The 14,352-nt window shown below is 48.4% G+C and overlaps 1 protein-coding gene across 1 annotated transcript in view; it reads right to left on the reverse strand.

Annotated features, from left to right (window-relative positions):
* KIRREL3 (kirre like nephrin family adhesion molecule 3) overlaps nt 1-14,352 on the reverse strand; it is a 709,139-nt gene that overhangs the window by 65,942 nt on the left and 628,845 nt on the right. Inside the window, exon 10 of the mRNA XM_054005253.1 lies at nt 7,318-7,444. Coding sequence (XP_053861228.1) covers nt 7,318-7,444 — 127 coding nt within the window. The remainder of the gene's footprint in view (nt 1-7,317; nt 7,445-14,352) is intronic.

A 14,352-nucleotide genomic window follows, 5' to 3' on the forward strand; every position in this document is an offset into this window, starting at 1 on the left:
TGGTTAATTTCTCTCCTGAAGAGTGACGGTTTCCTGATCCAGGGCCACCACGCTTTACAAATAGACGTTACGCTTGGTTACACCGCTGGGAGGCAGGCGGGCTTTCCATTTTCCAGGTGGGGAAACCGAGGCATGGCGCAGTTCAGAGACTTACCCTAGGCTGCCCAACGAGCCCTGAATTGGGCCCCGTGACTAGAGTTTTTCCATGTCACTGTACTGTCTTCCTAGCTTGTTTTTGATACAGAAGAGTCACAGCCCATTGTGCACCTATTTCTTAAATGGTGGGTGCAGGCAAAGGCAACCCAAAAAGAGCTGGGGGAAGAAGAACTAGGAGAGTCTATTGTGGTGGCAGCACAGCCAGTAAGGGTGGTCAGAAAGCTCGAGAGGCGCTTGGCTGCTGATTCCTGGCACCCCTTTTTGCCTCTGCTGAATGCTGCTAATCTGCATAATCCTCCCTTCTGTTAGCAGAGGCTCAGACTCCTACTTGTCTTTGGTCTGAGACTCCAGCTTCTGGAGGATTCCACGCTGGCCTCCAAACTCAGTGAACTGCTGACCAGGCCGTGGTCACAGGAAAGTGACATGGAACGGGAGGGAGGGGAGGAATGGCGAGATGGAATGGCAGGGTGCAAAGCAGGGCTCCATCACTGCTCCTCAAAGGTCTCGTAGTCAGGACACTGGACTGGGAGTCAGGAGACCTGGCTTGGCCATTGGCTTGCTGGGTGATCTTTGGCAAGTCACTTCCCCTGGCAAGTCCCTTCCCCTCCCTGAGCCTTTCCCCGTCTGTAAAATGGAGAAAATGAACCTGACCTCCTTTGTAAAGCGCTTTGAGAGCTATATGAAAAGTGCTGGATAAGAGCTAGGTGTTTAGTAGTAGTAGTATAGCTCCTAGAAGCCCCAACCCCACCGTGCAAGAAGCAGTCCAAACACACCACAAAAAGACAGGGTTAGATCCACAAAGGGATTTATGCATCTAGCGGCCACTTTGGGCACCTAAGTCCATAAGTTAGAGCCTCAAAACACCTACTTAGCTGCTGCCTAAATTCCCCAGATGCCTAAATTTCCACCCATAACGTTCCCTGAATGTCTGCTGGTGCACAAAGCTGCCCAGCTCATGGTTATGCTCCTGCAAGATTCCCTAGCATTCAGGCTGCATTGTCATTCACAGAACCCCTGCTCAGCTGCCCCTGAGTGCCTGTCTACCAGGACATTAGTGCATGGCAAGCCAGGGGTGAATCTATAGTGTACCAGCCCACCATGCACCAACGTCCTGCACAGACAAGCCTGAAGTTTCCACCATCCCCAAGACGCCTACGTTTTGGCAGCTGAGCATGCACACAGCTGCCGTGGTCCTGCCCTGCCCTGCCAACTGAATGCCTATCTCACTCCTCAGCCCAGCAGGGTCACACACTGGGCCTTGCATTGCCTAATGTGCCAGTGGGGCCTCTCCATCAGGCACACTCGGAGGGGGCCTGACTCCACACAAAACGGCCAGCAGGGAAGGAGGTGGCGGCAGCGTCCCTTGTAACCTTTAGCATAGGCCACTCACCGAAGAGATGAGAGACCCCCGTTCAGTTCTCCCCTCTGCCTGATGTGAGGATGGGATTTGGACAAGGGTCTCCCACCATGCTGGTGCGAGCCCTACCCACCACGCTAGAGAGGCAGTCTTGGTCTCTGGTTGGCCCAATGCATAGTTAATTATTTATCCACAGTGGAACGGCTCCGACAGGGGAGATGCAGCGACAGATACACACACGTCATAATATCGCACCCTCCGGTGCCTCGGGCACTCCCCTGAGAATGACACTCCCCTGTTGAAATCCCTGCTCTCCAGCCCACCGATGGGGGACTGACCGGGGGTCTCCCACAGGCAGGGGGGAGTGTGCTAGAGGTTATAACGAAGGCTGCCCTCTATTTTCTCCCAGCTGTGAATCCCAAACAGAGAGCAGGGGCTCCCTGCAGCCGGGACATAGGCCCTATGTCACCTTCCTCTCCCGCTAAATACCCAATAGCCCAGTGGTGAGAGCACTCAGCCAGACCCAGCCTCTGCTGGATTTGGAGCAGGGACTTGTACTCCTATCTCCCCGGTGAGTGCCCGGACTGCGCTCTCTGCCCCAGTGCGTACAAAGGGGACAGCTTCAACATGGCACTGCTAGCCTGGGGGTTAGGGTGCTGCAGTAGGGGATCTGGGTCCAAGTCCCTGTTTTGAATCAGGCAGAGAAGGGATTTGACCACATGCTGCTCACGTAGCAGGTGAATGCACTAACCACTAGCCACCTCTTCCTTGGCTTGTTGTGAGACAGGGCTGGCCGGGGGTATGTGCCTCTCTCCAGGAGGCAGGGCCGGCTTTAGCAGGTGCGGGGCCCCACGCAGGGAACCGAATTGTCTCGCGCCCCACCCCGTCCCAACTCCACCACCCCCTCACTGCCCCATTGGATCCCTCCCCAAATCCCCACCCTAGCCCTGCCCCATTGGATCCCTCCCCAAATCCCCACCCTAGCCCCGCCCCATTGGATCCCTCCCCAAATCCCCGCCTTGGCCCTGCCTCTTCCCCAAGCATGCCTCATTCCTCCTCCTCACCCCTCCCTCCCAGGCTTGTGCTGATCAGCTGTATGGCGGCGCAAGCGCTGGAGGGAACCGGGAGAAGCAGGACGCGGCTTTTTTTTTTTTTCCCCGCTCCGCCAGCCCCGGACATTGCGGGGCCCTTTTAGGCGTGGGGCCCCATTCCGTGGAATCGGCCGAATTGGCTTAAAGCCAGCACTGCCAGGAGGGGGTTCATGGCGCAGAACCCCAAGCAAAGGGAGGTGCCTCCCACCAGCTTGGACTTACATGTCTCATTATGCTTGAGTGGCAGGGCTTAGGCCCCGCCCCTTCCATGGCATTTTCTGTTCCAATAGCCCAGGCAGCTCCTGGCTCAGCATGCTGGCTTCAGTGAATCTCTTTCTCAGGTGACTAACTCTGCCCTGGCATTATCTAGGGAGCCTGGGTAACTAACTTGGAGATGTGGATTCTGCTGGGCAGCAGAGCACCTAAATGTTAGGCTTAGCACTGCAACACCTAAGTCCCCGTTGTGGATCTAGCCCACAGTCCCTGCCCCAAGGAGTTTACAATCTAAGGATAAGACAACAGGTGGGCAGGCAGGGAAGCCCAAGGTTGCAATGAGATGATTGTATTATAATCCCGATTTGGATCCAATTAAAAATATGAGATGCCAATTTTCTGTCTAAAATAACAGTGGGCCAGATTTTCCGAAGAGCTCAGAAGAGTGAGAGATTATATGAATGGTGATAGATAGATAGATAGATAGATAGAAAGAAGGGATGTATGGCAATGGATAGATAGATAGCAACAAAGAGTCCTGTGGCACCTTCTAGACTAACAGATGTATTGGAGCATAAGCTTTCGTGGGTGAATACCCACTTCGTCAGATGCATCTGTTAGTCTAGAAGGTGCCACAGGACTCTTTGTTGCTTTTTACAGATCCAGACTAACATGGCTACTCCTCTGAAGATAGATAGGCAGGCTCAGGCTGCCAAATTCAGATCTGGACACAGATTTCAAATAGCCCCACACTCATGGGTTCTTGGGTCTGGGGTTTTGATTTGGGACATCAGCTGTTTAGTTTCTTTTGTGGTTCTTACTGTGGCACCTGGGTACCTTGTACGGAGAGGGGCCACTTTGCAGAGGTCAGCGCCAGGCTCAGGTCTGGAACACCTTTAAAGTTCAGGGGCATTCTGATCAGAAGTTTTGCTTCAGGGCCACCTTTCTCTGTGACACACAAGTGCCTCCAGTGGCAGCTTCTTATTCCATCAAACCCATTTGTTCTCAAAGACCGGCTCACAACGAGGTAAAACACAGCAGATCTGCTGTTACGTACACCCCTAATTTTGTGTGTTTATGCTATGGAGCGTGCTAGGGAATTGAGTCCAAGCAGGTCTGCAAAGTCAAGAAGCTGAGGTGGGATATTTCCTGAGTGGCACCAACTTTATTTGCTCCCCTGTCAGCATTGCAATGTAAAAATCAAAGCTGGTTTCAGCTCCAGAGGACATCGGGGAAGCATTTCCCATCCCGCTCCCCACACCCGTGGCTTTGGCACATTACTCACTTGATCTGAATTCAGGGGGTGTATGTGACTGGTGGTAAGAGGCGAGCAGGTTCTTTGCTGTTTTTTAATTTGCTGCTTTGTGTCCTTCAAGCGATTTTAATTGTAATTAAAATCTAGCCGCCAAATGGGACGGAGAGTGCGAGAGCCTGTGGGGCAGGGCGGAAGTCAAGGGAGTGGTTGGCTTTCCGTGGCCCCCGGGGTTTTCTTCTTCGCATTATCTGCATTTCAAATTAAACTGTGCTGCTTCCCCTCTAGCTCTCTTGTCTTCATGACAGTGAATTGGGCCTGAAGCCTGTTGTTTTACCAGACAGGTGACAGACTATGCAAATTTCATGTTCTCTTTACATTGTTCCCAGTTAACCCAGCGCTGATCCTCCACGCGGCATAGTTCAGTGGACAGGGCATTAAGCTGGGAGTCAGGAGACCCAGCTTGTCATGGACCTGTGGGGTGACCTTGGCCAAGTCACGGCCTTGCCGTGTGCCTCAGTTTCTCCATCCATAAATTGGCGCTGAGACTTACCTTTCCTTTGTAACGCACGTTGAGACACATGAGTTACAAAGGGCTGTATAAGAGCTAGGGATTATTAAGTTCTCTTTGGGGCTATTGTCGGTTACATCAAGGGCTAGATTCACAAGGGGGGCGTGGGTGCCTAACTGCCACTTTAGGCACCACTGGCATTCACAAAACTCCTGCTCAGCCGACTCCTCCCTCTGGAGGCACCGGTGGTGCTGCAGTTTCAAGTCCCAGAGGTGCCTGGGTCTGAGCAGAGTCACCGAAGTCCTGGCAAAGCCCAACAGCTCAGCCCCTACAGCACACCAAGGCCCTGGAGGGATTTATGAAGTCGGCGTTCCCCTGCCTATTTCACCTTCGGGGGTTGATTTGGTAGTTACCTGAGTCCCTCTTGCGACTCTAGCTACTCCACAAGTACTTTGGGGTGAGGAAAAGTGAAGAAGAGCCAGAGAATGGTCTAGACTGGGATCCAGGTTCAATTCCCTGCTCTGCAGGCCATGACTCTGCCACTTTTTCCTATTTGACCATGGGCAAGTCATTTAGGCCCAGAATTCTCACTGGTTACTATGGCGCCTAAATACCTTTGAGGATCTGAGCCTCAGTGTTTAAGTTTCCCACTGTACAATAGAGATTGCACTGCCCTACCTCCCAGGATAACGGTTATCCTCACAGCTGTGAGGATAAATACTTAAAGATTGCGAGGGGCTCAGATATCCTGGTGATGGGGACCAGATAAGTAACATAGATAGAAAGGAAAAAACCTCCCACAGCTAATAGATACATACACCTCTTTTAGCTAAAAGTACATTTTGCAATTCGGAAGAGACTTTCACCCAAGGATCTCCACTTATTTTACAGAGGCTAAATTAATTCAATCTCACCCCATTATCACCATCAGTATTATTGACAATGGGATAGGTGCCTTTCACTCCCAGGCCACTGGCTGAAATCCATTCCTAGATGGTAGCGACAGAAAGCAGTTGCCATCTGATAGCAGTTTGGTGGCCTATGGGAAATGCATTTTAAAGGATTCAGCCTAGAAGCTAGTGTCCACACTGTAAGAACCGTTGCTGGAAGGCTCAGAAAGGCCATTGAGTCTGAGTTCTTCCACGCCTCGAGTGAGGGCAGGTTGAGGTGCCTTGACAGTATAATGGGGTCGAGGGATGCCTGTGTTCCTTCGATTTGAAGGATAAATACAGACTGGGATTCTCAAAAAAGCCTAAGAGGGTTAGATGCCCAAATACCATTTGATTTCAGGTCTCTGCGTCTCAAGTCAACACCTTTCACAAGCACTGAATTCTCAGGATAGCTGTTGCTGCATTTTGAAAGTTCACTGATTGGCTAAGCATCATTGGCTGATCCCGACTGCTCTGGGCTGGAAACAGAACCAGGTTTCTTGTGTGATATTCTCTACCCTCCTGCACAGGTTTGTGCCAGGAGCACCCCACAAACAACTAAATTAGCCGTTACCACTCTAGAAAGAGATCTTGGAGTTACCATGGATAGTTTTCTGAAAACTTCATCTCAATGCACAGCAGCGGTCAAAAAGGCTAGCTGAATGTTTAGGAACTATTACGAAAAGGAATAGGAAATAAGACAGAAAATATCATAATGCCACTATATAAATCCATGGTGCACCCACACCTTGAATACTGTGTCCAGTTCCAATCGCTCCATCTCAAAAAGGATAGAGTGGAACTGGAGAAAGTTCAGAGAAGGACAAGAAAGCTGATGAAGAGTACAGAATGGCTTCCGCATGAAAATATTAGGGCAATTCAGCTTAGAAAAGAGACGATGAAGGGGAGATATGATAGAGGTCTGTAAAATCATGACTGGTGTGGAAACAGTGAATAGGGAAGTGTTATTTACCCTGTCCCACAAAACCAAAAGCAGGGGTCACGTGATGAAATTAATAGGCAGCAGGCTTAATACAAACAAGAGGAAGCATTTTGTCACACAACACACAATTAACTGGTGGAACTCATTGCCATGGGATGTTGCGATGGCCAAAGTATAACTGGGTTCAAAAAAGAACTAGAAAAGTTCACGGAGGATAGGCCTATCAATGGCTATTAGCGAAGATGGTCAGGGATACAACCCCATGCTCAGGTGATCCTAAATCTCTGAATGCCAGAAGCCAGGAGAGGAAGACAGGGATGGATCACTCCAACTGGCCTGTTCTGTAAACTCCCCCTGAAGCTCTGGTACTGGCCACTGGTGGAGAAAGAATACTGGGCTAGATGGAGCATTGGTCTGACCCAGTATGGCCGTTTTTATGTGCTTAAACAGGCTGCATTTCCTTGGGTATCCCAAAGTAGGTAGCACGAGGAGGTGAAGATTCACAGAAAAAAGCGAATCATATTGTTTCAATCGTCAGGAAAAATATAGTTTGACTTTGGGGCAAACTTCCAGCCTGGATGTTTATCTTACCTGCACTGGCTCAGGCCATCCCTAGATAAGAACTCAGCAGTGTTTCCACAATGCCATGAATCCATTTATCCCTCTGAGGTACAACCAACACAGAGTCCATAGGAAGTGGAGCAATTGCAAAATGTCTGGTTAGGAACCTTGCTGGTCTATCTCAGGGTGGCATCTGCCCTCAGAGTGAAACCTGCACACCATGAGCTAGTAATTTAACAGGGACAAAACAGTGAGGCGATCTCATCACTTTCCGACAGAATAATGATAAAGAGATGTCAGGTACCATTGACAGTCAGAGACACCTCCCGTTCGCCGGCGCCCACCCGCGGAACCACTGCTCGGCAGACGTATTTCCCCGCATCCTCCTGGCGGACACTTTTCAATATTAATGTGTTCTCGTTGCTCAGGACCTGAAAGAGAGGAAAAGCGTGTTTTAAAGAAGGGCAATGCAAATGGGTGGGAAATGGCTTTCCCATCTTACGTATATTTTTGAGAGTTCAAAATATGTTCTTATCCCAAATCAGGACAAAAAATTGAAGTCTCAAAACTTATCGTGAACCAAAGAGCTGAATTTTTCTTCAGTTCAAGTCAATCAAAATGTTTTGTTTAGATAATTTCAAAATATTTTCTTTCGATGTACACCTTTCCCCCCCAACTTTTTTCAGTCTCATTAGCTTAAATTTGGAAATAAAAAGTCATTTCCAGACTGGAAAACTAGAATTTTTTGTTTAGAAAATGTCAAAACATTCTTGACAATTTTGAAACTCTTTTTCCAAAAACGTTTTGTCAGGAGATTCGTTGAAATTGACCCTGTTTCACAAACAGTTTTGGTTTCAAAGTGCTGGCATTTTTCAATGAACAAATGTTTTATTGAAACATGTTGGATCAGCACTAATGCTAATATAGTGTAACTCTCTGTCCCCCTCTAGTGACTGGACTATATACATATACAGACTCTATTATTGCCTCCCAGCAAAGAGACTAGTCATTGGTTCATTCAAAGAATAGTTCTAAAAAGAAAGTTATTTTTTAAAAGTGTTCATGCCCACAGATTTGGGTGCTGCATAGCAATGATAACTAGAACTGGTTGCCAGAAAAAGAGAAAAATAACACAAGCAAACACAATTTCTTAATGGTCTGGGAAATGTCTTCCCTCCCATTTTTCAAAATTCGAGTTTTTAAATTTCAAAATTCGAAACTTGCCATTAGATCTAAAGTTGGTGAAGACACAGGGGGAAATGTTTTGCACATATTTTGTTTAATCTGTTCCCCTTTTTATCTTAAAAGTTAATCATTCAAAATGGTCACCATTTTGAAATCTGAAACATTTCCACTAATTTTAAGAATGACTAAATCTAGGAAAAATTGCCAAGACCAATAATTAGTCTGAGACTCAGAAAGTCTTTGCAACCCACCCACCCAACCACACTACATAACCCTACAAAACACAAATTGAGAAAGGAATCAGAGAGGTCTGCAATGTTGACTAGAAAGATGCCACACATGAACTTTGGGGAGCATTAGAGCGGAGTGCATTCCTGAATAGCAGGCCCTGGGTTGTGAACAGCCAACCTCCCACCCCCTTGAAAGTAAAGTCAACCCTGTTGCCTTGAAGCAGTTGGCCTTACAGGTATTTTGCCACGATACTATTCAAAGCTTGATATAAATGTAACCCAGAATAACAGAGTGTGGCTCCTTGTCTCCCTCTAGTGGCTGGGCCATGGATAGCAGACCACTAGTCTGCTACTGTCTCTCAACTCAGACATTAGTGTTTCAGCTCATGCTTTTAGATCTTACACTCCTGTGTTCCATCCCACAAATGACCTGAGCATGGGTGTCATCACATAAGGATGACTTCGCTCGTCTAGCAGAGGCTTGATCATTCATTGCTATCCTAGTGTTTTGTCATTAGCAGTGGCTGACCAACAAGCACAGGTGACAGCTGGCAGGTATAGCCTCAGTGAGCTCCAACAAACCAAGGGCCATGCCATCTCACGGTAGGCTCACTGACTGCAATATAGTGCCAATGAGAGCCACCAGACATAATGGATGGCCTTAGCTGGAGAAGCCCTGTGTCAGAGGCATGCCAGCAGGAGGATTTCATGCTACCCATGTGTGCTTGGCCTGTGGCAAGGTATGTGTATAACGCATACAGCGCCACACCTCTGTGCCTGCCCAAACTCGGAGCTGGTAGGAACAGCAGGCATTAGCACAGTAGGCATTGGCTGTTCATAGAATCTGCACTCTTGGTACATGACTAGAAATATTTGCTGCTTGAGGTGGAAATGTTACTGCACGAACTGCACTCTTGGGAAGTGGAGGTCCCACATGCGGAGAGGGGTCTATTCCCCCGATGATGTGAGAGCAAACAAGTAGATGTAATTATGTTTTATATTCTCTGTACGATCTGTAACGCCTATTAGTGCTAATGCAAGTGAGGCCAGTGTGCTGAGGAAAGAGCAAACCCCAGCGTGCGTTGTGCATGCTTTGCTGGTCAAGCTAATGACCTTAGAACGTGCCCCTTTCTGTCACATCATAGGGGCACTTTAATACTCTGGAAGCTAAGCAGGAGGGAAATCAAATGAGTTCATTGATGCATTTGCCAAGATGCAGTCACAGAACTTTTCACTCAAGGATCCCAAAGCATCTTTGAAACACTGACTCAATCTGACGGCATGCTCTGAGCGAGGGATTATTATCCTTATTTTGCAAATCGTGGAACTGGGACGCCGCGAGATAACAACGTCAATGGCAGAGCTGGGAAAAGAAGCCAGGAGCCTTGATTCTCAGGCCCTGTTCTAACCACTAGCTTGCACTCTCTTCCTAACTAAACAGGGTCACGCTCTCAGATCTCGGGGGAAGAGTGGGGCTGCCAATAAGCCACCTATTCCAAACCTCAGGGTCAGAGGAAGAGCAGAATCACGTGCTATCAGTTAGGTGCAAGCTGTTGTTTTGAGATCCTCTTTCCTGGCAACTTGGGGTTTGCATCAGCCTGCTGTCTTTGATCCTTCCCCAGAAACATGCCAAAAGCTGGAACGTTCGACGCACTGCCCTACTGCCCATTGCTGCAATTAGCAGATTTATTAAAACTTGAAAAGTGCTGAAGCAAAGCGGGCTGATGCAGGCCGTCAGCAAAATCCCAGGACGTGCAGTATTTAGAAATGTGATGAGTCTAAACCAAATAGTGGCTTTTGGAGTCAAGTATTTCTAATTACCTGTGGAGGCAGCTCATGCCAATGGCTAATTTCCCACCTCTACAACCGAATCTGTCAGGGTGGGCAGGTTGCCAAAGGGGACTGGCGACAATTTTCCTTGGTCACAGGGCGGGACCTCCGCACACAGGCCGGAGAGATGCGGTGCCTATTCTGCTCTCCTTGCCGACAGTCAGCTCTTTGTTTGTTTCTTTTTGCTGTTTCGGTGCGTATGCTTTGAGGGCACATCCAGCACATCAGTTATTGCCACTGCTGCGGGTCTGATCTTACAGCCAGTTCCTCCAGTCGTTCTGGGAATTTACGCAGATGCTTAGCAAAACACTTAATGCCCCTAGCAGCAGTTATACATACAGCAAAGGCATGTCATTTCAAACCTCCGTGTTTCAGGGAATTGCCCAGATCAGACTAGTCTTTAAAATCCCGGTCTGGTTGTGAGGTTTCTAGGAGATTCAGCGGCACGTCTGAAAGCTCTGCAAGGTCTCTATCCCTGAGCAGCGTGTCAACTGGCTGTGCATCCCCAGATCTCTCTTGCTGCTTGGGTAGGGCAGGAGTTGTTGACTACTTCACACCTGATTCTGAAAGTCTTACTGAGGTTGAGGGTACTCACTATGACCTCAATGAGCAGTGGGGAAATTCTGGTTCCAAAGTCTGGGTGGGACAAGAACATAGGAATACAGAAATCGCTGGGCTGCATCAGACCAAAGGTTCACCAAGTCCTGTGTCCTGTCTCTGACAGTGACCAGACCCAGATGTTTGAAAGGAAAGAGTAAAAGCCTTGCAGTAGATGTTGGACAACCTGCCCTCTGTAAATGTCACATCCTGACCCCTAATAGTTAGAGACCTGAAGGATGAGATTTAATCTCTCTTCCCAAACGCATTATTTTCGCTTTAATTACTCTAAAGTGGATAGTCCTGCTTGAATGTGTATGTCCAAATCTTTGAACCTTGCTGAATTCTTGGCCTCAGTGACAATAACTGATTTCTCAGTTTGGGGGTGGAACTGAAAAGTTTAAAAAAAAATCAGTTTGGTTTGAACTGAAACTGATTTTTTTTGTCCGACTTTAAATTTTTTTTTTGTTGGCTTTTCATTGAAAAACATCAGAAAATAACCTGAAACTCAACCTCCCCCGTTTTATTAAATAAAGCTCAATTTTGAAACGAAATTTTGAAATGGCTGAATTAAATCATTTCAACTTTTTCCAGTCTTATTTTTTGATTTGCCAGTTTCGACCCACATTCACTAACCATTGTGGTGACACAAAAATGCCTTTTCCAGCCAATTTACTGTTCACTGAAAAAAAATTGCTCAGCTCTAACCCTGTGGCAGAGAGTTCCACAGTCCAATCACACATTGTGTGAAAAAGTGTTTCCTTTTATCAGCTGGCTGGCTCCGCATGAGGGCCCTGTCAACACTTCAAATTCCTTCAAATGCAGCTCCGCAAACCAGCCAACAATCCCCTGTCAAATCCATCAATTCTCCACTCCTCCGTCCCCTCCAAATTCCATCAGTTCCTCCACATCAAATCTCGCAGCTCACCCTGCTCTCCGTCCCACAAATCCATCAACCCCCACTGCTCCCTTGCAAATCCCTTAGCTCCCCCGTGAGCTCGCCCTGTACTGCCCTCTTTCTGGCTTCCCCGTTTTCCCTTCCCCTCTCCATCTGGCTCCAATCTCCTCTCCTGGATTTCCTGCCCCCTTTCTCCAGTATCTCTCCCCCCAAGCTTTGGGAGAGACTGTGGGTCTCCTTCCTTCTGCTCCCAAGGTATCGCAAGCCAAGGGGAAGATTCCCTCCAAAGCTCAGCCTTGCTGGAGGGAAGCAGCCATTTCCCTGCTGTGTCTGTTGCTGGCTTGGTGGCTGTACTGGTGGTGGGGTGGGGTGGAGGGAGATGGCGCTGGGAACTGCTGCTCTCCTCTCCTGCCCCATACAGGGCTGAGAGTTTGTGTGTGTGTGTGTGGGGGAGAGACACTGTTGTCCCCCTGTCTGCAGGCTAGGGGGGAAATGCTCCCCCTCCCAGCTCTCCCATAGTCACCCTCCTGCTCATGAGTCAGGATTGCAGGAAAAGGTGCTTGACTGGCAGCCCCGGAGTCTGGAGTCCTCCATGCACACAAGAGATAGAGCACGGGCAGCAGCAGTGAAAGCGTCCATGCCCCACGGGTGTGCCGGACCTCCCAGCTCCTGATCTCGCTGTTGTTCACCACGCCCCAGCCCGCCAGGTCCCTGCTAAGACCTACCAGAGGCTTCCTAAACTTCACTGGAGTGGAGCCCCAGTTTGATGGTCCATTGGACTCACTCTGTTGAACCTTAAGGTCCTGGGGAAGATGGTATCAACGCAGATTTTGTATGTAGACGTGAGGGTCTGGCTTGTGGTCCTAGCCAAGGAAGCAGGTGGGTCAGTGTGGCAGGGGATCCAGGGGTGTGGGGAACTGGGCCAACCAGGCACCGGAGGGGCTCGATACAGAGCAAGCTGTGAGGCTTTGGTTCCATATTTCACTGCAGGTGTCGGGAGCCGGCTGCCCGTCCGAAGAAGCATCACCTGTCAGCTCCCCTTGGAGTAAATGGAAGCAGTTCTGACAAATAACGCTAATGTCTGTATTAGTTTAAACCAGCCTGAGATGATGTCTAGAGCTGTGTGGGCCTTGGAATGTTCCACACCTGCCATTCGTTATCAAGGGGGAGCCAAAGGAAAGGGGAGACTGCACGTATGAACTCCCAGACCAAGCCGTTTTTAACTCCTCCTGACTCCTAATGCGCGGAACAGCTTTACTGCTGTCTTCCTCAGCCTGGCAGCTAAGGGTTGCAAATTGATAGCAAAAGGATTTAAACCCCACTATGACTGCAAATCTCAGTGCAACCTCAGCTACGGAGTTCCTACCTGTGTCTCCACAATATTTATTAATATTGGGCATTGAAAATGGGCTAGGTGCTGTGTAATCCAGAATAGAAAGAACCCCCCTGCCCCAAACAGGATCAGATAAACCTGTATATATCTAGGTCAGAATTACATGCTGATGCATGTTGGGTACTAAGCAGGTTTTGAAAATCTGCCCATTATGTAGGTGCCTAGATGGGAGCTGAGATCTTTTGAAAATCTGGCCTTTTGTTTATAGCAGGAGTGGCAGTGCTTGCTCGAATTAAGGCCATATCATGGTTTTAGTTCTAACCACTTTTCCATTGCGTATAACTTCCTGAAACTATTACTTTACAGGCTTATATGCACCATGCATGGTCATGCATAGATACATAGATGCTTCCATGTAGCTTGTTCTCTAAATGACCTGTATACCCCCCATGGAAAACTACATTACCCATTTAGAAGATAAAGAAAAAAAATCAAGACCATCACGGTTTTTTTCCTGTGTTCTAATAATGATAAATAATAATAATATCAGCGTCAGATAAGAACGCTGCCTAGTGATTATTGACTGACTGGGGTTTTTCAGCTGTGACTCAGGCCATCAAGTCTTCCAAGCCTGTCATGGCTTTCTAGAAAATGGCTTTCGTTGTGGTCCTTATTGGCTGAATAAACACCCCAACGTATGCTGAGTGCGGACGTCCACCTGGTGACGAATGCACTGCAGATAAACATGCCATTCTCCCTCTGGTGCACTGGTAGCTTGCTGGCAATGGAGTGGAGGAGAAGTGTCCCGTGATGGGTCTTTAATAGCCCAGGACTGCTGACCTTGCAGTCTTTATGGGCTGGGCTGGTAAATCAGTGTTACTCCATTGACATCAATGAAGCTGGTTTACACCCGCTCTGTAACTGGCCCATGGCTTTTTTGTGTGCTCTCAGGACTGTTTTACTAGCAAACGCAGTGTTCCATCTGCAGCAGTAAGGGGTCATAGGGACACAGGCATTGCCAGCATGGATCAGACCCAAAGCCCATCTAGTCAAGCATCCTGTCTCTGACAGTGGCCCACAGCAGAAGCTTCAGAGGAAGGCGTAAGAACCCCACAGTAGCAGATGTGGGATAATCTCCCCCTGCCCATAATCCCCATCCTGGTCTCTATTAGTCAGAAATCTGCTGAAGCCCAGAAGGATGATGTTTAATATCCCTCCCTGAATTTGCTGTCATCAATTGCTCTGGATATTCTTGACAGCCGTACC

Source organism: Malaclemys terrapin, chromosome 15 (genome assembly GCF_027887155.1).
Source record: "Malaclemys terrapin pileata isolate rMalTer1 chromosome 15, rMalTer1.hap1, whole genome shotgun sequence".
NCBI lineage: Eukaryota > Metazoa > Chordata > Testudines > Emydidae > Malaclemys > Malaclemys terrapin.